Raw genomic sequence first — 26595 nt, 5'->3', positions numbered from 1 at the left:
AGAGGCAGGGTTAGGGTTTTATTGACGGTAGAGCCCTTATACTACTCAGGTTTACAGTATTATACAGATTTTGCCTTCTTCATTTTGCTCAGGTGATGTTTTTGTGCTCAAGGAACATCTGCCTTTGTGAGTGTTAAAATTCTCCCTTGAGGTCTGAGCAACAGTTTTTGTGGGTTGCTCATTTATGCAAAGAGATCTTGAACTAGATTCCATGGGTTCAATAGCTGTTTCTGCTTGGCACTGTTGAGCATCATCTACCTGCAACACAACAAAAAATAGTCTTGTTAAGTACCAGCAGGAAGTGAGAGACGCATTCCAAGCAACCGAATACCATGAATTGGCAGACACCCGCTAAATGCAAGAATCTTCAGTGTTTATACTGATCACTTTGAAAATACAACAGTGCTGTGCAGAATGCTTTACAGCAACTACCTACTCCTCACCACGTTCAAGTTTTACAAATCGCAAGTCACATAATATAACAAGGTATAGGCAAAGCTAAGGAGTAGTACACAGAAATTCCTTGTCTAGTCTATTCTTGCTCAATCACTAATCTGCAGAACTGTATTTTGAGATATGTAATTTAAGTTTAATTACTCATATTTCATAATGAATTTGTAAATGTCCTATAGTGTATTCTGTAAATATAATAGCACTTGAAAAATTTTTTTCGTCCTGAAGCATTTACACTGGCCTGCAGAGGATATCTTGTCCAGATGTTCTGCTGTTCAACACTAGCTTTGTAAACTGTTGAAAAATTTCACAATATTTATACCTTTGGGGTTATCTCAAATTCCAGTCCCCGCTGCTATTACAATCATCCTTGTCTCCCCTGCACTTCCCACCAAATTCTGACATGATTTTAGCATCAATTAGTTAAAACTTAAGTAGTTATAAATGTGTGCTTCACGACAATTGAAATCCCAAATGCCACAGCTTCTGATAGTGTAGGTAATTGGTCTCAATTCTCATCCCACTTACACTGATGTGGGTCCTGTGTGAGAGATGAGCATCAGGGCTTATCCTTCTAGCGCCAATACTTATCAAAATAAAAGCTGTTAAAATGTTGATGTCAAGTGGAAAAAGGGAAGACGGTCCTTACAGTTCCGTAATTGTAACAGTAGCTTGAGAAATATAAGGCTAAGTCTAAAAATAAATGATTTTTACCACTGAAAGCAGACACTGTGGAAGCATTCCTTTTTAGACCTAAGAGTTGTAGATAGTGTGCCACCTCTCTAATTGTTCCGTCACTCCGACAGAGGCAGAATTTCAGTCAAAATGGTTAAGCTATTCCCAAGAGCAAGGCTAGGGAAATCTATATTTTTCTCGTATTAAAATATTCTGGCAACTTTTCTTTGAAAAGCTCCATGTGTTGGAGCAGGGACTTGTCATTTGGCAGGGAGCGGCCTTTGTGTCAGAGAATGTGCTTTTTGCCATCCCCAGGAAAACCTACCCAAATTTGGCCAAATTAGAAGCCTTTGAAAAAAATCACAGTTCACAGACGCTCAGTAGAGAGAATTCTTAGATTTTTAGCAGCTAAAATCTCTGAAGATTTCATCCTCGCTGCGTATACTTGGATCTCGCACAGCTCTTAGTGCTAACCAAACTGCGCATGAGCTATTCCCCACAGAGTGACTGCACATGTGCCATTTCCCCACAGCTCCTGGATATGAAAACACAGCACTGAGCCATCCTCACAGAGCAACTGATATGCTCCAACCCAGGCCTACAGGGGTCAACGCCAGAGTTTCCCTGCAACGGTTCTTCCCAGCTGCTTTGGGCCAAGCACCAGAACTGAGACAGGAACCTTTCTTTCCTGTACTCCCAATGACCCCTCCAAGCTGGTGCACATGCACGGTGGTGGAGGAAGATACTGGACTCAAATGCAGAGGGGACAAAAGGCAAATGGGGAGGTGGGGGTGGGAGGGCAGACTGGGACAAGGAGTATGCCAAGATTGGGACTGGAACGGGGGTGAGGGGAGGGGGCCAAGGACAGGGAGCCAGTAGGCGAGGCTAGGACTAGAAGACTATGAGAGAAGGCGGGGGTACGAGGAAAGGAATGTGTAGGAGACACTGAGAGAAGACACAGAGCTAAGAGGAGGAGGAGAAGAGAACTGGGGCTGGCTGAACAGAGAGATTGGGACAAAGAGCCTTCATTCCAGCATATCCGAACTTTTGAGTGCTTTTGTGTGTAATCCATCTATGCACGCACACATGCACCCCTGCTCTAGGCAGCCAGGTCTTTCAAGAAATAATCAAATATTTGTGATGAGCATTAAAGTGGGAAGATTTACCTCATTTCTATTTACCAAGTTAATGAGCACTTTGCATGAGATCACAGATTTGATCATACCAACAATTTTAAGTTTACCATTATGCCCAGATCTTTGTTATATGCCACGCTTTATTGATTGTATTTACATTGATGACCTTGTCTTCACTATATTCATGGCAGATAGAAAGGAGGTGTGAATAACACGGCATATCTTCAAACTCACTTGGAGAGATAAATACATGATGTGGATTGCCCATGCCCTGCACATTCAGATACATTTTTAAGATCAGTTACCTTTTGTGATTTGCTGCCACCAGCTGTCGGTTTACAGATCTCCCCAAGATTATCTGACCTGCCTTTTCGTAAAAGTTGGGAACCTAGTGACAATTTTTGGCTTTGGGCAGCAAGACGAGGACTGGTTCTTAGGTTAAAAGTTGTTCTGCACAAAATGTAAGGGTCGGTTCTCACAATAGGAATATCAGCAAACCCTAAAAAATAAACAGCTTCTATTAACCAAGGTTGCTTAAATTACTTATTGTTCTAATCAATCTGATCTTGCTCATTTCAAGATGGAGATGACAACTGGTAATAATTTAAGAAAGTAAAATGGCATTTACTCACTGAATAAAATATAATGGGGGAATTATTAGGACTATCTTGCGTTCCTAGAATTTTATAGGTGAACTCAGGCAAGTGTGTGGATCTGTGCAACAGCAGCTCGACTAAAATGGCCAAAAGCTTTTTCCCCAAGAAAATGTTCTCTTTTTCCTTTAAAGGAACACCATTAACTGGAAAATCATTTCCATCTGAAAATGATGTCTCTTCTACTGTTCTAAGTGGAGCTGGCCAGAGGGCGACACCTTTCGAGGTTTCAAAATTTGTTTTTATTCTAGATTGGAATGAAACCATAAGCCTTTCAAATGCTTTCACAAAATGAAATTGAATCAAAAACATCAGGTTTTCAATTTGGGGGCCTTCCTCCTTGCAAGAGTCCACTTTGCACCTCAGAAACCTTCCCAGCAAAAACTTTGTCTGAATCAATAAATCTCCGCGAAATATTTCGGCTTTGACAATGCAGCACATTTCAATGAAAAAACATTCAGTTAAAAATGTTTAAGCAAAAATTTCCCCCCTTCCTCTCAACCAGAAGAAAAAGGTGTTTTATACTGGGAATGGCTGGGCCTAGAATCCCTCTCTTTTTGCCAGAGGTCTTTTGCAAAGTTTTTGGACCAGTCCCAAAATCAATAACATGTATCTAGACTGATTTTCAAAACTACAACCTGATATTAGGATTCTGGATTTCAGAATTTTTGGCTGTTTTGCTTTTGTCATCAAATACTAACAAAACTGTACAGATGGGAAGACATCACACAGACCAAAAACCAAAACCACTAGAAATTACATACATCTACAACAAAATATACTAGCCCCCTATAGCCTCAATTGTATACTAGGACTTTTTTTTAAAGCACATGCGGCTAAACTCAGCTCTGACAAGCAGTTGAGTTAAATGGACTTATGCAACCTATACGAGGGCTGAATCTGGCCGATGATGTCCAAGTTTTTACAATGCTTCCAAGTCACACATATGACAACACGATTCTCTAGATAAGCGTGCGCGCGCACACTCCCCACCAATGTGGTCTCTTCTCCTCTAAAGAAGTAACAATTACCTTTTTTCACCACCTCTGGGAGTCCGTCTAGCTCATACTCTGGCTCATTCTCATGTAGGGAGATGGCAACCTCATCAGCACCTGACCAAAGGAAAGAGTCATTACCTGTACAAATAACTTTAAGGAGACTCTGGAAAGATGAGTTTAGAATGCAATGATCTCAATCATTCATTTGTTAATTAAGTACATAAGATGTGTGCTTGTGCAACCACAGTAAACTATACCAAATAAAACAAACCAGACATCATGTAAAGGTTACTTTACAGAAGAGATCTCTGTTGATACCATATTTACTGTCAGGGTGCCAGGTACCCCGATTCTTTGGAATCTGCCCCTGGAGACACAATGCATGGGCAACATTAATTCTGGCATTTCCTAACTTTTAAGTGCTTAACATTACCACCTTACCATTATTTTAACAATTTTGGGGTATATAATTGAATATAGCTCGTCTCAGAAATATGGATCTCTTTTTATACCGCTAGTGATTCTGCTTATTGGACACTCATGAATATTTGCTAGCCTAACTTACCCTAGCTAATGGCAGACAAGTTGTAGTATATTTTACACTCTGTGGTGACCACTTTAAACTGTTGTCCTATTAGCTCTATACTTAGCCCCTGACAACTCTTGAAATGACTGAAGCTTGTGATCAATAAAACCCCAATGTATGTGTCTTAAAAAACATTTGTTAAAGTTAATAAACTCCAGCACTTCCTGGTCCCAGAAAGCTGCAACTAGTACCAGGCTGATGATAGTTAGAAAATGGAGGAACTGTCTGAAGCATGTTTCTTCAGGTGCAAGTAATGGAAATTGAAGTGTTCTCCTATAGGTTTTTGTATATTGCCATTCCTGATGGCTGATTTGTGTCCATTTATCCTCTTGCGTAGTGACTGTCCAGTTTGGCCAATGTACATAGCAGAGGGGCACTGCTGGCACATGATGGCATATATAACATTGGTGGATGTGCAGGTGAATGAGCCGGTGATGTTGTAGCTGATCTGGTTAGGTCCTGTGATGGTGTTGCTGGTGTAGATATGTGGGCAGAGTTGGCATCGAGGTTTGTTACATGGCTTGGTTCCTGAGTTAGAGTTGTTATGGTGCGGTGCGTGGTTGCTGGTGAGAATATGCTTAAGGTTGGCTGGTTGGCTGTGGGCGAGGACTGGCCTGCCTCCCAAGGTCTGTGAAAGTGAAGGATCATTGTCCAGGATGGATTGTAGATCACTGATGATCACTTCAACCTCCCTGGCCACACAATCGCAGATGTAAAGGTAGCCATCTTACAGCAAAAAAACTTCAGGACCAGACTCCAAAGAGAAACTGCTGACCTCCAGTTCATTTGCAAATTTGACACCATCAGATCAGGATTAAACAAAGACCGTGAATGGCTATCCAACCACAGAAGCAGTTTCTCCTCCCTTGGTGTTCACACCTCAACTGCTAGCAGAGCACCTCACCCTCCCTGATTGAACTAACCTCGTTATCTCCATACTGATTTATACCTGCCTCTGGAAATTTCCATTACTTGCATCTGAAGAAGTGAGGTTCTTACCCACGAAAGCTTATGCTCCCAATACTTCTGTTAGTCTTAAAGATGCCACAGGACCCTCTGTTGCTTTTTACAGATTTAGACTAACACGGCTACCCCTCTGATACTTGTCTGAATCATAACACTTTAAGAGTTGCTCCTCTCTCCCTGTCTACAATCCAGAAGGACACCAAAAGCTGTTTGGAAGGACATATGTATAAACTCTGAAAGATGTCAATTTCTCCATGGTGGATGCTGAACTATCAGCCATCTATACCCAGAATGTGAATTTTCTTTGTTGTGATGGCCAACATTTTACACTCTCATGTCTCAAACAAAGCATTGTAAGAAGTTATACACAGCACTCTAATGTTCTTTAAAAAATAGCCTCCCCTTCATCCTAAGGTCATTTTTGATTTCAAAACATAGGCATTGGAAATCTATATTAATAACATATAAGGAGATTCTGAAATTTGAGGAGACAGATCTTGGGCCAAATTCTCAGCTGGTGTGAATGGCAGAGCTTCAGAAACTATACTGATTTACACCAGCTGAGGATCTGGCGCCTCATCTGAATCAAACATAATAATGCATGTTTTGAAAACAGATTGTATAAATAAATGCATTAAGGTTAGAAACAGGATCATGATTAAGGCTGTTTTAGTCTCGGGTATTTTTGGTAAAAGTCCTGGACAGGTCACGGGCAATAAACAAAAAGTCACGGCCCCATGACCTGTTCATGACTTTTACTAAAAATACTCGTGACTAAATCTTACCTACTGGGAGGGGGGACGCTCCTGAAGACTGCTGGGGAGTGGGGGGAGAGAGAACAGGGCGACGCTGTTGCTGGGGGGATGCCCAGGATCCCGCTGCCACTAGTCCCAGACTCCTGCTCCAGGGCAGCACCAGGGACCATGCCTAGTGCTGCCGGAGCAACGGCCAGTGCGGCTGGCTCCTGGGCTTCCCCAGCTGATGGCGTGGTCCTGGGATCAGCTGCACCAGCACTGCAAAATTCACAGAGGTCACGGAAACCGTGACTTCCATGAATGATTTGCAGCCTTATAATTCTAGTATAGCATTTCCTTTTTAAACTACCCCATACTTGGCTTTTGCTCCTTTAATGGAGCACCATGTTCAGCAATTTGTTTCTGCAACATTTTTTTTTCCTTCTCTAGCTGCTTACAGGATTTCATCCACGTCTTCGTCTCACTGCAAGCAAATCCATTTTGCTTCTTCAGTTGAATTCTAGACTTCAGATTGTCCAACTATAAAATAAAAAATTGTTTGTAGTTGCTAATAGGAAACTTCATTCTTCTGTATAAGCATTATACTCTCACTAATGGCATCTCACCTGTCATTAAAAGTTCAGTGCAACTAAAAAACCAGACAAAAGTTATAATATGCATTTGTATAGTAGATTCACTTAGTAATATACAATTGAATTATAGCAGCTTCTAATTCCAACAGAGAAACATTAAAGTCATGTTTATTGGAAAGCTACATGTGTGTAGATTTCCTTGATAGAGAAATAATAATCTAAATAGAATATTCAAAATAACCAAATGACAAAACCCAGCTGAAAAGCATGTGGTCCAGGCAGGTTTGTCCACCCTATGTGCATTGGAATAATGCCCAAATAAATGGATGGTGGATATCTGGCAGCCTTATAAAACACACTTCAGGATAACGTAAATATCAAGCACAGTGCTCCATTAGCTGGGCATGGAGTGAGCACTGTAACTCAGTGCCTGCTTGCCACAATACGGGCTCCACACTGTGCTACAGGATTGCTTTTTCATGTGTTTATTTCTGAAGCGAGAGCACAGAACTACAGTCCGTCATTCACCACAAATGGAAGTAGAAAAAGACTGCAGGCTAGAAAATGCAGAGGGAATTGATAAGAAGAAATTCACCTAGATGGACAGGTTTAAAAACTAAAAACGCCTATCTAAATTATTAGCAAAAATAGTGCTGTCATAAGAAGAATCACTTAATTAATAATTTAGATGGAAATTCTGCATACATCAGAACTGATATGCTCTCACAAGTTGAGTGTGACATAATGAGGTAGTAGAAGCAGTTTAAAGACAATAGGGGCACGTCTACAGTGGGAAGTTTCACAAGGTATTAATTAATGTGTTCATTAACATGATGTTACAACATGCAGTGTAGACACTGCATTGTTATGTTTAATATCACATCAGTCAGTTATGGTTAATCTTAGGGGCAGAGTGAAAAGACATGTTTAAACACGGTCTAATTTTGAAGTACAGACCCTGGCAAGTAAGGTATTGTTTCCTTTGCACCATAAGTGGAGGCATGGCGATGTCTCTCTCTGGTAGGACTACTGCTGCACTTAGGTTCCCCAAACTTTCAAATTTTCCTTACATTTTAGTTTAACATCTAGTTTTAACCGGAAATGATGATCTCAAAGGAGGAAAGCATGAGAAATTAGATAGTTTATTATTATTGAGGTTTTTTTCAAGACACTGGCTTCCAGTGCTGAGAGAGTCATGTGGGTTTGGGATTTCTTTTTTGTGTGGTTGTGTACATGGGGTACTTCCCCCGATTGTTTACAGAAGTGAGGTAGCACGCTAATCACCCTGCTCTGGGCATTTCTCAACTAAGTAGGGGTACTGAGACAAATGCTGATTGTTGGAATAGCTTGCTAGATGGCCCCAGGTGCCTGAAAGGGTGTCTGTCTATACCCTTCCGAAGAGAATTAGTACCACTTGGGGGTTTTTACTCAGTAAAGCAGGAGCCATTTTGAACATAGGAAGGGATTTCTCCTTGATGCCTCTGTAATCCCCTGATGGTGCAGCTACATAAGGAATGGAATTCTTATGTGCCTCTGTTCTGGGCACACACTGTCTAAAGTGCTCTTTAATCCTTCAACGCTGAGCAAGCCTATGGAGAGGGGGAGGAGACTCCAAACTCCTTTCCCTGGTAAAGCCTGGGTCCTTGATCTGATAAACGGACAGGGACAATTCCCTCAAATTTGTGACCTCAAATTTGGGCCCCCTTCCCTGGTGGAAAGAGGATCCCAGGTTGAAAAGCAGAGATGAACAATTTACATTACCCTGCCACCTGAGACAGGGCTTCACAGAAGTAACACGTGTCTCTGCACACCCAGATATACTCCAGGGTGGGAGGGGGCAGTGAGTCTGATACAGAGCACTCCAGGAGACCCACATATAGGAGAAAACCCCAGCAAACACATCCTAAGGATGGGAAGGCAAGAGAAAAGATTTAAAGCCTGATGTTTATACGACCTGCTCATTAATTATACATATTACTTCCTTACAAAGGGGACAATTCCATTTGTCTTTTTGGGACCCAGAGCATATGGAGTTTCCAAGTGTTATTCCTGAGCAGACTATGTGGGGTTCTCATCTCCTTGAGAATCCTCATGCTCCTTCTCGCAATGGAGTCCGGGCTTCAAATGGGTGTGTTTATGTGTGCATGCAGGGCACTAGTGCGCTGGCCCAACAAAGCCCCATCCCCTCACACAGCAAGGGTTGGTGGCTTGTAGCAGCAAGACGTAGGTTACCCTCTAAGACCCCTAAAAAGCTGCCCACTGAACTACTTGGACTTAGCTTGATTTTGCTGGGCTTTTCTACCACTGCACTAGTGGTCAAAGGGAGTTACTGAGAAGTGCTGTGTTTGCGGATCCAGAGAACTTACTTGAGGAGAGAGAAAGAGGAGCAAGAAGTTGAAATGAAATCAATGTAGCAGAAAAATGAACAAAAATTCATGATAAAACAAAGTTGTTGGGAGAAACTGAACCGCCAACTTGTTCTGCTGGTGGACACAATTTCTGGTGGCCTGAGGTGAAGGATGGAGCTTAGTCCTGGAGCCTTCAGCAACAACACTGGTCCACCTCCCAGTTCTACAGGTGAGAGGAATCACCTCTTTGTTCCAAATGAGGAGAAAAGCTGGGCCACAGAACAGACAAAACGTGCACATTTTATCATGTTTTCAGGTGTCCCGCTAAAGACCTCCTGTATCTTTGATAGCCGGAAGTTTATAAGATAACAGATTTAATGAGATTTCCATGCTACTAATGGAGAAGTTATAGCAGCTATAGTTATTAGTTATTAGAATAGAGACTACATATTAAAAAGGACACAAATAAATATTTTGGCTCTTAAAAGCTTAAGTATGAAATGCCTTATTAAACTATCTGAAAAACTTATGTTTGTTTCTAGTAAGTCTACTTTTTCTTCTTCTAAAGCCTTGTTCATATTCTTAAGGGTTCCATTTTCAAGTTGTAGCTCCTGGACTGAATCCTGGAGCAATTTATTGTTGGTTTTTAAATGCTGAAGCTCGGCTTCTTGTGCTTCCAGTTCTATTTTCTGAGATAAACTCTTATCTATAGTAATAAAAAAAATTAAGTGGTTAATTTGTGAAAGCAAACTATGTCAAATATGCAATATTAGCTTTTATGGGTAACACTATAAACTGGCAATATTGACAATTTTCAGTTTTTCACCTATCAATAAATTTTCTTAGTATTTCAGAATATAATTACGTATGTGTTCTAAAACTGCCTTTATTCCCAAACCATGACATTGTATAGCATTGCCAGAATTCAGTTTTGCAGAAAGAACATACTGCTAGTCAAATCGCTCTATGCTTCACAATTCTAACTCTGTTTCTACAGCCCATCTTCACTGAGGTCTGATGGCTTGTACTCTGAAACTCATGGTTGACAGATAACAGTATCAATGGCTAGATAAAGAATTTTGGTGCCCTATTTGTCCATTTTCCTGTCTTCAAAATCCAGAATATATAAAAATGATCAAGGTGTTTGATGGACTGATGTATGGAGTAAAATTAAGAGACACAGACAATACAAGAGATTTCCTGTATTGCAAAGAGAATTCTGTTGAATAACACCAACTTACCATATAAAACAAGACTACGCATTCCCTTCCTACAGGACAAGGAAAATTCAATGTCTCCAAGACCCAGAACTTGGTGAGAAAGAGGGGCACAGAGAGGGGAAGGGAAATGATAGCAATCAACAGTTATTTGAACTATGTCAACACATAGGATGGAGAAGGATTATTTAGGGTGGCGATTCAAAGGGGAGTGTAGCGGGGCGGTTGCCCGCTCTAGCCCTGAAGGGGTTGGAACAACCCTGCAGAGGGCTGTGGCTGGGGAAAGCAGCAAGTCTGGGCTGATTGGGGAGGCAGCTACAGCTGGGCTATGCCCCCATCAGGCCACAGCTGGCTCTTATAAAAGGGCTGTGAGCCAAACACTCAGTCAATCTTCCTCTAGCTCTGAAGGGAGAGGGACCTAGCTGCTGGGGAAGCTAAGGTCTGGTCTATACTACCCGCCTGAATCGGCGGGTAGAAATCGACCTCTCGGGGATCGATTTATCGCGTCCCATCGGGATGCGACAATCGATCCCCGAATCGGCGCTCTAACTCCACCAGCAGAGGTGGTAGTAAGCGCCGCCGACAAAAAGCGGCAGAAGTCGATTTTGCCGCCGTCCTCACAACGGGGTAAGTCGGCTGCAATACGTCGAATTCAGCTACGCTATTCACGTAGCTGAATTTGCGTATCTTAAATCAACTCCCCGCTGTAGTGTAGATGTACCTTCCGGGTACTGGAGTGAAGCAGGGCTAGGGAAAGGCCAGAGGAGCTGGGGAGCTCCAGGCTGCAGAGCCTTATCCAAGACCCAGAGAGCTACCGAGTTGTAGGGAAAGGCAGCAGGTCCAAAGTCCCCTGCCAATGATGAGTGGCCATTACAGACTGCAGTCGGCCCTAGTGAAACAGGGCTAGATGGTGACTGGCAGTAGCCACTGAGGCAAGGTGGAGGATAGGGGGTGGGGATTCCCCTGGGTGGGAATCCCCAGATAGTGGGTTACTGTTGTGAGCAGGACCCTGACAGGGGAGGACACCAGGGTCCGGGAGGGACACGGGGGCTAATGTCGAGCAGGATGGTGACCATCAGAGGGTGCTCTGGCTAGAAATGAGCTAAGTCCCTGGATGACCAGAAGGGGGCGCCGCAGGGGTGAGTCCCACACCGTTAGAAGGGGGAAAAGGTATAACTAGAGAGGATAATCAGAGACTTCTTAGAGAGGAAGAACCGTCCGGGGGTTAAGGGTGACAGTCTAGGACTCTGGGCACCCACATTCAGTTATGTTTCAATTAGGACAAGTTATTGTTGGCTGCAGTGAAGAGCTACAGCACAAACATCTTCTGACTTATTTTTTTGTTCATAATTATTCCCTCCAGAAAATTGAGAGAATGCTCCCATTTGACACCTTAAGAACCACAGATAAAAGATAGCGAAAGCAAGAAAATGGACTTAGAAGGCATTACATTATCTTAGCTAGCCAAAAGTGCTGCCACTTGCCAAGAATAAGATCAAAACGCAAAGCAGTTATTTGGGTGGCCTCATGGATTGGAGAGTGCAGAAATACTGATTAAAATGGGAGCAGGACTAGGTCCATAAATTTAATTTTGAAATCTCATTAAGTGAGGTTAGACTTCTACAGCGATAAGTGGGAGCAGTCTCCTTCTTTACAATGGCTATTTAGCAGAATTACCTGTTCTCTTAAACCTCAGTCTGCAAAATGCATTTTCCCAACCAGATAGACAAATGTAGGGAAAAGTCAAATTAGGGCTTGGCGGGTAACATTTCATCACGTTTTAGCTTGATGGAGTCCATATACAAGCTAAAGGATAATAGTTTGAGGTATATTTGTTTGCTTGGGATTTTAAAACACAGGAGCACATTGTAGTATTTAATTTGCTGACCATATAGTTTTGTTTGGGACATATTTATTCCTCATTTTAAATCGCTTTAAAACCATATAATTTTATGAGTTAGTATATTTGTATAAAGAAGTTCCATCTCCGTCTGGAAAGAGAATTGCGTGTATTAGCTGAAAGTTAATTTAACTATATCACACAGTGGGAACTTATTATTTCTTGGGGATGCTTCAAATCACCATTTATAGTGAAGTTTACAGATCTCCCACACTGAAGTAATAGTTTGTAATGGGATTTAAATGGGTAGAAATGTGTCACTCACTTTTCATCTCTTCAGCATCCTTCTGGGTCTCTTTTAGAAGGTGTTGGGCTATTTTTAGTGCTTCTTCCAGCTGATGGATTTTTTGTGATTTTTCATCAGACTGGCAGCAAAGAAGGTTTTTTTCCTTCTTCATTTCCTACAACAAAACATTAGTTACAAAACAGTTGATTAAGTCAATAAACTGAGAGTAGTGTGATGTGGCATACTACCCCTCTGAGTCCTATGAAGACTCTGGAAAGTTGGGCCTTGGTTTCTAAGCACTTACAGTGGTTAGGAATACAAAGTGCACTCTTGGCAATCCTCAGAGGGCAGACAATCCTTTTGGGACATCTCCCAGCTGGCACAGATCACAGCAGTACTTAGCTGGCTCAGGATATGGAACCAGGGAGCTGCAACCAGTTCTCTGTTGCCTGCCCATAGCAGATCTTGACACAGGATAGAATCTAGTCCACAAAAATGGAGTCAGTGAAGTTAAGTGACTTGCCCAAAGCCACAGAGGGGAGTCAATTTCACTGCCAGTATCAGAACACAGGAGAAGTTTCCAGTTCCAGCTCCTGTTCTCAGACCACCCATCTCCGTGTGGATGATTCAAATATATGAAGTTGCTCTTGTTAGCAAGATAGCATTAGATGCAAAGTATTATTACTCAGTAATACCTGTGGGTTTGGGATAGAAAATTTTCTAAGCATCTTTTTTCCAAATAAGTTAAGAAAAGTTAGAATACCCCATACAACTATGTCCTACCTGGGAACTTAAAATAAAAGTTATTTCTAAGAAACTAACTCCTTCCACCCAAACTCCTGCATTGCTGGGTAACAGATGGCATGGCACTGGTGGGACTCTCTTGGAAGCAAGCCATCATTTATTCATCTACTTACTACTAGCAGATGGGCACCAGTGCACAGAAGCCAAATTCAAGAAAAGGGAGGGTCTGGATGGAAAACAACCTAAATCCTTGCTGGCACAGCAGGTCTGTATTTTCAGCTATTTAAACAAGTCACCCAAAGAACATGAATAAAACCGTTGCTGCTTCTAGTTATTTTCCTTTTGTTTCACAACCTCCTAGTCCAAAATATCCAACTGTTATATTGAGAAACACACACACACACACACTCTATCATCAATCATTCTAAAATACACAGTTGTCAAGAGACAAAATTTTTAGACAATGCTGATGTATGACAAATGTGTCAAAGCTGCAGGAATTCTGAGCTTCCTGTGTTCAAAATACCAATGAAATTCAAGGGGTTTAAATGGCTGAAAGGCCCGCCCCTCTTGCTGTGACTGAGCACAAGTGGCTCTGATTAAGAAGCATTCAACAAAAATCTGGAACCCAACAACCTAACATAGCTGCAAAAAAATCCCATGCTCTGATGCTGGACTTTCACAAAACCATTTACAAGACATGCATTCTCCCACCTTCATGTACATCCCATCCCATCATTTGGGATTACAATTTGGCCTCAATCACATAGGCCATCATTAACTCTTGCTTGAATAATCGAAATCCAATGTATTTAGACTCGAATGCATCTGCCCTGAAAAGTCTGCATCAGTTACAGAACACAGCAGCACACCTCCTCAGTAATACAGGTTCACTTGAGTACATCAGTCCTATGTTTCACTCACTCCGCTGATTCCCCAACAGAACACTCAATCAAATCTGTCTTTAGTTTTGAAGTTATAAAGAACATGGGCCGAAAATACCATCTTACTCTCTCAGACTTCAGTAGCTGTGTTCCTCAGGAACAACTGTCTACACATCAGAAGTAAAACTAGCATATGCAGGAGACAGGGCTTTTTCAGGAGCTGGCCCAATACTATGAAATTCATTCCTGCAAAAACTTAGAATGACAACTAACATCACAATTTTTCATATTTACACTCCCCCCACCCCACCCCACCCCACACACACACCCTTTACCTTCTGGGACAATGGCTTTCAACCTCTTTTCCATTTGCGGACCCTAGACAATTTCAAATGGAGGCGCAGACCTCTTTGGAAATCTTAGACATAGTCTGTGGATCCCCACAGACCACGGGTTGAAAACCACTGTTCCGTTGTAAGGACAACCTTTCGAGGACCCCTTAGACAGTCTGCAAACTCCCAGGGCTCTGTGGACCAGCGGTTGAAAACCACTGCTCTGTGGGATATGGGAGAAATAGAAACCTCAAACAACAGATGCTAGTCACCTTAATTATTCTTAACTCTGGAAAGCATTCAGATACAACAGCAATTGGCACAATATAAGAACTTAAAAAAAAAAAAATCTCGGCTGTTGCTTCTATGACTATTCTGACTTCTCTTCCCTTTCATTTTCCTTCTAATTCCAAATTAAAAGGAAAATCTTTTAATCTACAATCAAAGTTTTTTTAAAATCAAAATTTACAGCCAAATCCTTTTTGTGTAAATTGGAATAACTTTATTGATTTCAATGGAGCTATGCTGATATATTCCAGGTCAGGATCTGGCTTCATAGTTAGAATTTTGATGCTAATGCTAGTCTATAGTGCTTGAAAAAGTAAAAATGTACAAATCATTTTGGGGATTTTCTCTTGCTTTAAATTGATTGTGTGACCAAAAAAGTACCCATTCCTCCACGAAATCTTGGAATTAGGCCAAACACACTTATACTTAGGAAGCAGCTAATGATTCTAGAATTTCGAAATGAACTCAACCCGATATTTAATATATTTTATTTTTAGGACTAAACAAAGAGTCTTTTGAACCATACGACATAATTAGATTAGTCAAATAATTCCATATGAACTGTAACCCTATCTGTAGTATAGCTGGTGCAAAATAATTTTTTGAAACCCTGACCATACAACCAATTTTGTGCCTGGGGTCAGTCCACATGGAATCAATTGCAAAAACTGCAAGATCAGGGTCTTATTTTGTATCACTTCTATAGGTCTTGTGACAGGGTCGGGCCAGAGGGCTACAGGAGAGTGATCCTATTGGGAGCCAAAGCCCGCCCACTGCTAAAAGATCCCCCCAGCCTTAGCGGGGGATCCACAAGACCTGGAAACCAAGTGATTTTGGGGGACAACTAATGAAATAACAGGGACAGGAGTGCGGTCAAAGGGTCCGAAGGGAACCTGAATGGGACACTGAGAAGAGAACCCCGGACAGCGCCCACTGCTCCTCGAAGGCGTCAAGGGAGTCAGTGGACGCCGCCCAGAGGAACTCTGCCCAGATGCATGAATGGACGGAGGATCAGAAAGAGGCCCCACAGTCACAGGAGACTCCATCCGCCAACCTCCTCTCCCTGGTTTTATAGATGGCCATTTTAGCCAGGACCAAGAGGAGGTTGACCAGGAGGTCCCATGACTTTGTGGGGCCACGGATAGAGAGTGCATAAATAAGGAGATGAGGGGAAAAGTGCAGCCAGAAACGCAACAGGATATCTGTGAGGAGCCGGAATAGGGGCTGCAGCCTGGCGTACTCCAGGTAAACGTGCGCCAGGGTCTCCCTCACGCCGCAGAAGAGGCAGGTGTCCCGGGACGGGGGTGAACCGCGCCAAGTACATGCCCGTGCTCACGGCCCCATGAAGGAGCTGCCAACTGACATCCCCGGCAGGCCTTGGGAGCAGGGTGGAGTATAGGCTGGCCCACCGGGGCTCCTCACCCTCTAGAAGTGGCAGGAGGTCCCGCCACTTTGTGTGGGGGTGTGACGCGAGAGTGAGGAAGTGCAGGGTGCGGAGCACGAGCGTGTATAGATGTTTCCTTGGCGCAGTCTGGAAACGAACCGGCTTGAAGTCATGTAGCAGGCTTACGGTGAAAGGGCGGGGAGGCCGGTTGGGACAACAGGGCAGGGGCCCACTACAGGAGAGTGAGAGAAGGCAGATATATTAGCCCCGGATTAAGCAGGTCCCTTTTCCCTGGGTAAGATAACGGGGCAGTTTCAGAAAAATCAGGAATTTTCTGAAACCAATTAAGGCAGGCAGGCTAATTAGGACACATGGAGCCAATTAAGAAGCTGCTAGAATCAATTAAGATAGGCAGGCTAATCAGGGCACCTGGTTTAAAAAGGACCTCACTTCAGTCAGTGAAGGGTGCGCAAGGAGCTGAGAGTGAGAGGGCGTGCTGCTGGAAGACTGAGGAGTACAAACACTATCTGGCATCAGGAGGAAAGTCCTGTAGTGAGGATAAAGAAGGTGTTGGGAGGAGGCTATGGGGAAGTAGTGCAGGGAGTTGTAGCTGTCACACAGGTGTTACATGAAACTCTGTAGACAGCTGCGATCCACAGGGCCCTGGGCTGAAACCCAGAGTAGAGGGCAGGCCCAGGTTCCCCCCTCTCCCTTCCCCCTATTGGATATAAGAGGAGACAGTTGACTTGGACTGTGAGTCCCACCAGAGGGGAAGGTCCCTGGCCTGTCCCCCTGACCCAAGGTGGGTCAGCAGAGACTGCGGGGATTGTTCTCCTTCCTTTTCCCCATGCTGCCCAGTGATGAGGTTAGCTGAATGAACGGCAGATTTGAGCCACAATAGTGTCCAAACTGAGGGCTGCCGTGAATCTCTGAGGTGAGCAAATCCGCCAATAAGCACAGGGCTCACCAAGGCAGAGGAGGAACATTGTCACAGTCTTAAGATGGTCCAAAAAAGGACATCCAGATTAAGACAGTATCGAAACACAACTTCTGGTGGAAATACACTATTCTCCAACACGCAGCTTGCAGAGTTCCCCTGTGAGTCAGTAAGGCCTAAATGGCACCAGTTCTTACTGATTTCCAGTTTAAATTATTAATTATTCCAGTTGCCCCTCTGATTTCTTTACCTCAAAGTTTCTCCTCAACTCATTTTGCTTTGACTGGCTTGCCAGTAAAGCCTCTTCTGCTCTGCACAGCCTCTCTGTAAGCTCATTGGAGTTGTTTTCCAAATGATGTTTCACTGCTATTGTCTATGAGGAAAACACATCACATTTTATTTGTAGTCATATTTAATCTATTTAAAAAAATTAAAAATTCCTGATGTCCCTTGAAATGATGAGCTCCAAAGATACGTTATAAAACAAAGCAAAAAGAATAAGCTATCTTCTGCTTCCTCTTACAGAAAGAGAACTTTGGAGTAACTGTTGACTTCTGCGTTGTATAACTAAGAGCAGAATTTGGCCCTAATCCTTGAAACTCAGCATGATGGCTTTAAAAAAGTACAATTAAAAATAGGCCAGATATCTGAAAAATCCATCCTCCTTTCACTGTCCAGTCCCGGGTTCTAGATTCTGTACCATACCAAAAACAGTACATGTTAAGGTAACACAAATCTTTAACTCAAGACTGGGCAAGGATATGAAAAATATTTTCAGGCACATTTTCAAGTATATAGTTGTAATGTATAAATATATTCATAATTTAAGCAATATTTATAGTACAGTCTGTTAATCATTGGGAATCCTAACCAGAGCTTTCTTTTAAGTTCAATCATAAGGGCAGCAGATTTAACACTTGCTCTCAATTTTTTTTAACGTAACATATTTTGTCAAAGCAAGCACCTATTAGGTTTAGAAGATGCTTCCCCATTCCCACTCACTCCTCCACTGCTCATTTGAGAGGTAACGTTTAGGTGTTGGACTGATGATCAGCTATCACCAAATATGCCATTGAACAGCCAACAAACAGAAAGGATCAATACCAAACTAGACTCAATTCTGTACAATCCAAATATCAAGAGATTGACAAATTACTCTACCTTTTCCACTTACTATATAGTCAAGGAAGAGGTTACATGTTCTTAAAAACCAGTATTTGTACACCTTAATTCCCCGTATTTATGGACCAACAAAGACATTCAGCTTGCACCTCTGTCTCCAGAACTACATTCTTCGGGGGAAAGGGAAATTAGTGTAGTGCTATGCTCAATCTTAAATTTATCACCTGACTTTATATCGCTATCTAAACCAGGAAGTTAACGAGACCATAACTGTGATACCACCAAATTCTAACTGGTTTTCAACCTTTTTAATCTGTTTTATATCTGTCATAAGAGCTCTATAGTACTCCAAATTAAAAAGGAAGTAAATTTATTACCAACATCAAGAGAGAAAAAAATGAGAATGAAATAATTTAGTTCCATTCTAGAAAGGAGTACGCTTTTCTGGATGAAAACCTTTAGACGTCCAAGTTTCAGTATGAATCGAGTGTTTCAAGAGTAAACATGGAAAGAAGAGTATGTGTAGTGGTTAGTATTTTCTCCGCTGTAGAAAATGCTTGATTAATGTCCTCACACAGCTAGGATGACACATAGCTATGCCGGACAGCTATCGTGGACAAATTTAGAACCTCTGTATTAAGTCAGTGTAGACCATGTGTATCAAAAATAAAAAAGCAGTTTTCTATTAGAGAGTGTGGGTAGAAAAGAAGCAGTGCTCAAATCCGAACAAGGCTAAAGGGAACGGTTCCAGGGCATTACCCCCAAACTGCCTTTGGGCCCATCTGCTACCTCAGTTGACCTTCAATCTTGCATCAAACAAGCTATCACATGTGGCGATTTTACAGTAGTGCTCTCTTCCAGTTTGGTTTATTATCATAACACAACACTCAAACATACCCTTACCAGCCTCAGTTATTCCTTTCCGTTTATAATGCCTCAAGTTTTTCCAGGTTTTTATCAGAACATGCCCATCCCTGCAGTCCAGCCCCTCTCTTAGCTGGGATTTCTGCATCCTGCAGGTCCATCAATGGAGGCTTATCCCTGCACAGTTTCCAGTTCCTTGTAAATATCTTCCCCCCAAAGTCTTCTGCCTTAGAGATCTGGAAAATTGTCACCTGTCCTCTTCACAGGCTCTCTGCCTGGGAACTAAGGAGAGAGAGAGAGAGTCTCTCTCTGAACTTTTGGGGCGTCGGGGGGGGTGTCTCTCTCTTGAATGACTACAGGCTGCCATGCATCTAAATCAGCAGGCCTGGTTTAGATGCATGCTTCTGTCACATGACCCTTGTATTCATTCCCATCATACAGGGAGATGGGCTAAACCTGAGAAAAAGTGCAGCTGTGCCCCAGTCTTTGAATGGACCAGCTCACCCTGTGACAGGAACATAGCGCAGCTTGCTCTGACCTGTCATGTATTTAGTTGCACTTAAATATTAGTCATGTATAGATCTTTAAACACAAAAAAGAGGACAGTTAAAATTTTACATAAAATAAAAACTCAGCATCACCACTTCCATTTGAATAGTTCAGATATTAAAAATCCTACGTTGTCAAGTTCTGCCCGTAGACCATCGTAATCGTTCTTGGCTTGCTGCAAGTCCTGGTTGAGTTGGATCTCCTTGCACTGCTGAGCCACTGTCTGTAAGGCACGGAGCTGACGTAATACTTCCTAGAAATGTAGAAGATGAGGGAGGGGGAGGGAGGAGGGAGAAACACACTCCTGTTACATGTTTCTAGTCAAGTTACTATAACTATTAACACTGGAAAACATGGGGGAGGGACAGTAAATAGTCTCTGTAAATAGTTACTAATTACACTAAAGCCCTCTCTTACAGAAGCAAAAAGAGTTTAAAAATCATTTTTAAGTAAAGCCTAAATTCTGTTATGGCCACTAATGGCCATGACTCAGTTTGGCCAATCAGAGTAGCCTACTGAATCTGTTACACCAATACAGGTGGATCAAAAAAATACTAGCAAATAATGGAATGAAGCTTATATATCAATTCAAAAGTAGATCTCCAAAACAACATTGAGCAATGGGACTCCGCTCCTAAATGCTAACTACTAACACTACAGTAACGATATACAAGAAAAACTCAGAGTCCAAAGTTAGAGAAACCACTATCGGACTTGTGAAAACAGGAAGCATTCCAACAACCATCACTGGTGGAAAGAAGGAACTGAGAGGGCATGGGGCCAGCAGGGCCCAATGTACCAGCGCATAAGCACAGGGCTACAGAGGTTGCCAAAGCCGGCCCTAGGGGGCGCGCACACAGCAAATATGGAATCGACATGAGCAAGCACTCAAAGAAGAAGAATCCAATCTTGCATGCCTGAGGCACATATGCACCTAGAGTGGGATCTGCATGGACAAATACTCAAGGAACAACTTGTTCACTCTGGTAACAGCAGTCTGGAGGCAACTTTAAACTTATGAAAAAATGGGTCTTGTCTTACCTTTTCCCGTTCTTTTCTTTTCTCTTCTAAGGAGCGACGATTAATTTCAACTTCTCTTTGCCATTTTTGTAGTCTTTCCATGTTTTGCTCCATCATTTCAGTCTATAAAAAGTTTAATCATAAATCACAGTGATTCAAGGGGAATATTTATTATTTGTACTACAATAGCAATCCCGCCCCCGCAATCAGGATTGAAACCCCACTTTAGTAGGCACTGTTTAAAAAAAAAAAAAAGACCACATACATACGAGGAAGTCATGGTCTCTGCCCCAAAACTGCTTACAGTCTTCCATGACCTAGTGAACACCCACACAGGTATTCCATCCCAAACTGATAACAGATTACACTTGGCTATAGTACAAGTGTGTGCTAAGTTTCAATCAATGAGCAGCAAAAACTAAAAAAAACTAGAAGTGTTTAGGCACAAGAGATACATTCAATGCAACTTTCAATTTACAGTGAATCAGCACATTGATTCAACTGAAAAAAATTAGTGAACTATTTTGAACAGCAAGAACAGAACAATTTTCATTGTTTGAAATTGGTTAGACTGAAATTTTAAACTCAAAAACAATATGCTAAGAATTTCCTTTGTAGAGGAAATTCTCCTGTTAGAAGTGTTTCAGTTTTATTAAAATAATATATTGCTTGTAATTTTGGTGGTTTATAAAGAACCAGAGTACACTGAAACCCCATTTAATAAATTCCCAGTGTAATTTCTATTGTGAAAACAATCTGCTGATAAAAGAAAACAATTTTTTTAAAATCAAAATATTAATAAAATTCACCACTTATTCTCTCACCTTATTCTTGGCTTTGAATATTCCAGTGACACCACTCCACCCCAAACTCTTCATATATTCCATATTTAATAATATAATTTGTAATTCAATTAGATTTTAAACTCATTTAAAGAAGCTAGACTGTAATAAGAAAAGCTCTTAACAGTCACACCTGGAGGTTATGGTGACAGAGCTATGCCAGTAACTCAGGTGATTTATAAGTAGCATCATTATGACATCAGAAGTAGCAACCAATCAATCTTTCCTCTGCAATTTGCTCAGCAACTCAGGTGATTCATAAATAGCATCATTGTGACATCAGAAGTAGCAACCAATCAATCTTTCCTCTGCAATTTGCTATCAGTCACTGAAGTGGAGAGGGCCTATTCACAGGTCAAAAGTTCTCATGGTTAAATTACTTGAACATCTGTATACAAACATGGTAATAACACTGGATTGGCTCAATGTCCCTGGCCTCAACCTACTCCCAGCCAAGACCTTCTCTCGATGGGCTCCTCACAGAGGTAGCAAAGAGCAGCCCTTACTGTACCTCTCCAGAGGGAAATTCTTAACCCCCATTCATCTGATGGTATAATCTTCAGCATCCTGTATATAGGATGTAGGAAGCAGCAGAATTTTCTAACGTTCTTAAGTACGCAGCAGAATCTGCATGCATCCATTAAAACCCTGACAGCAAAGGGTAGGTGACAACCATCCCATCTACAGAAGACACATGTGGAGGTCCCTCTCTCCATGGCAACATAACTTCTTTCATCTAAGTGTGTATGGAGGGGCACAAAGGGGATGGGAAAAGAGTTAAGCTAAAGATAAATATGAAGAATCATGAATTCCATGACTTGCATGAGCTACAATGTTCTACCAAATGCACAGGAAAATTGTGGAGCTGCAGCAATTGGCAGAGGCCAAAACATTCAGCTGGACTTCCCCATGTTCTCAGGAATTCCTGTAGCCCCTCAGAGTTTCTCCACTAATCTCAACTCAGAGTGCCTGCAAAGTTCAGAAGCTCCACCAGAACCTGCAGTCCTCCTGGTAACAACAGATATTGGGGAATACAGACTGGTTAACCCCTATCTTACTTCTAAGCACTACAATATTCCCTCTTACTTAGCTCCCCCATTGTTCTCTGCATAACACCGGGGACTCTCTGCCAGCTTTCTTTCTTTGCATGGAAAAGATTTCAAAATGTCTTAAAAAAATAATCAAGAAAATCCCAGGCAGAAACCAAACCAAACAAATCATTAACATCTGTGAGTAAAGTTGACAGTACATGTAAGTGTTTTTTTAAATTCATAATAATGCTGCAGTTATTAAAAACAAATAAAATCAAGTATTAGAAAGCAAGGTAATTCTGAGTTAAGATCAAAATAAAAGACAGCCTAACATTTAAAAGTAGGGAAGTCCCTCTGCCCCTAAAGCAGGGGTGGGCAAATTTTTTGGCCCGAGGGCCACATCAGGGTGCAAAACTGTCTGGAGGGCCGGGTAGGGAAGACTGTGCCTCCCCAAACAGCCTAGCTGCTTTACATATTTCCACAACAGAAATATATCAGCCATGATGCCTAAGCTCTGGTAGAATAAATGCTGAATGAAGCAGGAGAATCCATATTAAGCACTTATTAAACAGGCCCTCACACAGTCATATATGCACCTAACTGGATGAAGATCTAAAAGATTTCATCCTTTGCAAATTAACATGCCAAAGCACGTCTGACATTCAACATAGAGAGCATAGCAGCAGCCTTAGGAGCGGGTGGTTCAGAGAAAAATATAGGCAGATGAATCTGCTAGTTCAGATGGAAGTCTGTGACAACTGTCAGTAGGAACACAGGATGTGTCCTAAAGACACTTTGTCTGGACATAAGATAGCATAAGTTGGGCATTGAGCAGGGAGTTGGACTAGATGACCACCTGAGGTCCCTTCCAACCCTGATATTCTATGATTATATGACCCAGGGCCTGAAGCTAGTCTCATTGCTTTACCCATTAAGTACATCTGGAGCAGGGCTTCTCTAGATTTGCAGGTCATGCAAGTGAAGGACTTGCAAATAGAACATTTTCCAGGGATATTCCCCCAGACAAAATAAATATTTTAAATGCCAAACATTAAAGGGTATAGTGCCCTTGTTTGATGGGCAGGATGTAAATCCAGGGGACTTAGAAGAAGCCATCCTGGCACCAGAAAGAAATAGCTATTCTGGTTAAAAAACCAAAATGCCAATGGGCAACAACTAACCAACTAACCATTTGTCTATACTATGGACAAATTTGAAAAGAGCCAGTTATTTTGTTAGCACTGCTCACTGCCCATGTTCTTCTCGAAGCCAGGAGGCATGAGAAGAACTGAGTGGTGGCTGGCCTGCTCCACCCTTTTATGCCCTCGGTGCAGGACATGAGGCCGCTCAAGGTGCATGAGACTCTGAACATGGGTGAGTGGGGTACATTGCACACCGTCAGCAAACTGTGCATATGGATAACCACTCCAAGGGGAAAAAGTTACAAAGGGATAGCAGTGGTCTGTTCACTAAACCGATAATACACTGCCTTTTACAAATTGTCCAGAGCCAGTACAAAAAGCCCTTGATCAAAACACCAGTTCAGTATGGAGACCTAATCTTGCAAACTCTTATGTGAAGGACTTGAAAACAACACATTTTCCAGGAAGAAAGATTAGAGGCTAGAGTCACTGACGAGGCAGAGTTGAGGTTGTTTGAGAGCTTTAATGATACATTTCCAAATATTTAATTGTTGGGTTGCGATTTACGTTTAACTTAAAAATAAGGGAAATTCAAAGTTAATACTTGTTAGTTTTAATTACTACAAATTTATTGTAAGGCACTCTCATTCTTAACTCGAATTTACACAAGTATTTAGCCTGCGATAGTTTAGAATCCAAGTAACTTTCCCCTGAATTTATGGTAGTTTAGGCTGAAAATGTTAAACTATATGACAGTGTCCCTTTAAGGTCACAATTCGCCATCAGATGTCATTCTTGCTCTATGTAATATTATTGGTAGGGACTACGGTCCATTTTGGTCAATTTTACCGTCATAGGATTTTAAAAACCATAAAATTCATGATTTTAGCTATTTAAATCTGAAAGGTCATGGTGTTGTAATTGTAGGGATCCTGATCCAAAAAGGTGGTGTGGCGGGAGGGGGCGGGAGTCACAATGTTATTGTGGGAGGGGGCGTTTGCGGTGCTGCTATCCTTACCAATGTGCTGCTGCTGGTGGCGGCGCCGCCTTCAAGCTGGGAGGCCGGAGAGTGGTAGCTGCTCGCTGGGAGCCCAGCTCTGAAGGCAGAGCTACTGTCAGCAGCAGCACAGAAGTAAGGATGGCATGGTATGGTATTGTCACCCTTACTTCTGCGCTGTTGCAGGTGGGGCACTGCCTTCAGAACTGGGTGCCTGGCCAACAGGCACTGCTTTCTGGCTGCCCAGCTCTGAAGGTAGCACAGAAGTAAGGACCCTCAATTTGAGAAACACTGGTCTCCCCCATGAATCTGTATAGAATAGGGTAAAAGTACACAAATGACCAGATTTCATGGTCCGTGATGCGTTTTTCATGGCTGTGAATTTGGTAGGGCCCTACTGGAGAAGATGTTCCACATCTTCAGTGAATCATGCCGAAAGGCATGAGGCCGCAAGAAGCTAAGTACCTGCTAAGAAGTGCTTGGACCCTTGCAGAAAATGGCAAGCTAATTAAGAACTTAAGGTTGTCCAACATAATGCATACTTTCCATTCATTATCCTCAGGATGTTCTAAGAAACATTATTCAAGTATCTTGAATCTTGTAAATATGACTGAATGTTTGACACACACTATTGCTAACAATAATTATAAAAGCAGCCAGAGGATGCCTGGTACCGGGGCAGTACCTTGATCATGTTGTGCTGTCATTCTATTCAATTCATCTCTAATTTTGTGCAAAACAGAATCTTTTTTCTGTGAATTCCAATTTTGTTTTCTCCAGCTGGAGTTGGATTTCTTCAAGTTTGTTCATATGGAGTTTCTTTTCTTTTTCTTGATCTTGTAGCAGATGTTCCAGTTCTTGAACTCTAAAGTTTAATTCTTAATTTAAAAAGAAAAAGGATTAATATGATGCCTTCTACTTAAAAAGGTATTTACTGTATTAGTACTTTAAAGCAGCCTACACATTCTAATTAGACATATTCTATGACTTGATAAGATGCAAATAAAAAAATAACTACTTAAAAACTGCTTATCAGGTTAAATATGTAGCAATATAAAAAATTTTAAAAATCTATTATCTAACTAGGAAAATTGAAAGGCCTTTAAAAGTCTAGTTGGCACAATTTAGGTTTGTTTTTTGAGCTTGGATAGTGCCTGTAGATCAATTTCACTTTGTTTTTTACTAGCTTCGTTTTCTGATTCTTATGCATTGGCACAACATCGCAGTGTTTAGGCCACAAATTTTGCAGAGGCTCTTAGTCAGGGGGTTCTCAAACTGGGGGTCGGGACCCCTCAGGGGGTCTTGAGGCTATTATGTGGGGGGTCACAAGCTGTCAGCCTCCACCGCAAACCCTGCTTTGCCTCCAGCATTTATAATGGTGTTAAATATATTAAAAAGTGTTTTTAATTTATACGGGTGGAGGAACCCTCAGAGGCTTGCTATGTGAAAGGGGTCACCAGTACAAAAGTTTGAGAATCATTGCTCTTTGTTTATAAGAACTACCTCCACTGGAATTTTCTAAAACGTTATTGAAACATTTCTATTTGGTCTTAAGTTTTGAAAAAGCTGCTTCTTAAGAAAAACTATTACAAACCTGTGTTTTGGGCCGAATTTAACCAAATAGTGTTTATTTAACTTATTCAATGCATGTCTCCCTTTTTGGAAGGGGCTTTAGTAAATATAATATAGGGTCTTTTTTTCACATCACTAAAACACTGCGTATCTAAAAATCAAAACTGCTTTTGTCATGATACACGTGTGTGTGTTTGGGGAGGTTCAGAATCTATAGTTTCTTTTCCACAGACTTCAATGGAATTTTGCACATGAAGAACAGTAATCATCAATTTCAGATTATTAGCATGTGAAATAAATGATCTGATCATTCTTTTATGAAGACCTATTCCACTGGTACTCTAGCAAACAAACAGATGGCAGCCAATAGCAGTTGAGAATTTTCCTTTTTTCGGTCATTGA

The 26595-nt window shown here is 41.8% G+C and overlaps 1 protein-coding gene across 2 annotated transcripts; it reads right to left on the bottom strand.

Moving 5' to 3' along the window:
- Nucleotides 1-4: 4 nt before the first annotated feature.
- Nucleotides 5-25493, bottom strand: LOC135972177 (centromere protein F-like). Of its 2 annotated transcripts, XM_065590655.1 has the most exons (10): nt 25307-25493; nt 20631-20732; nt 19720-19842; nt 17305-17427; nt 12525-12660; nt 9694-9848; nt 6660-6741; nt 3949-4029; nt 2570-2763; nt 5-258 (listed from the first exon to the last, which is right to left on the bottom strand). In XM_065590655.1, exons 1-10 carry the CDS (start codon nt 25313-25315, stop codon nt 52-54), a joined length of 1212 nt encoding a protein of 403 aa, XP_065446727.1. In that variant the 5' UTR covers nt 25316-25493; the 3' UTR covers nt 5-51. The 2 variants fall into 2 exon arrangements, with proteins under 2 accessions (XP_065446727.1, XP_065446728.1); XM_065590656.1 differs by lacking the exon at nt 17305-17427.
- Nucleotides 25494-26595: the final 1102 nt, after the last annotated feature.

Source organism: Chrysemys picta, chromosome 3 (genome assembly GCF_011386835.1).
Source record: "Chrysemys picta bellii isolate R12L10 chromosome 3, ASM1138683v2, whole genome shotgun sequence".
NCBI classification, from domain to species: domain Eukaryota; kingdom Metazoa; phylum Chordata; order Testudines; family Emydidae; genus Chrysemys; species Chrysemys picta.
This window is presented reverse-complemented; position numbering and strand designations above follow the sequence as displayed.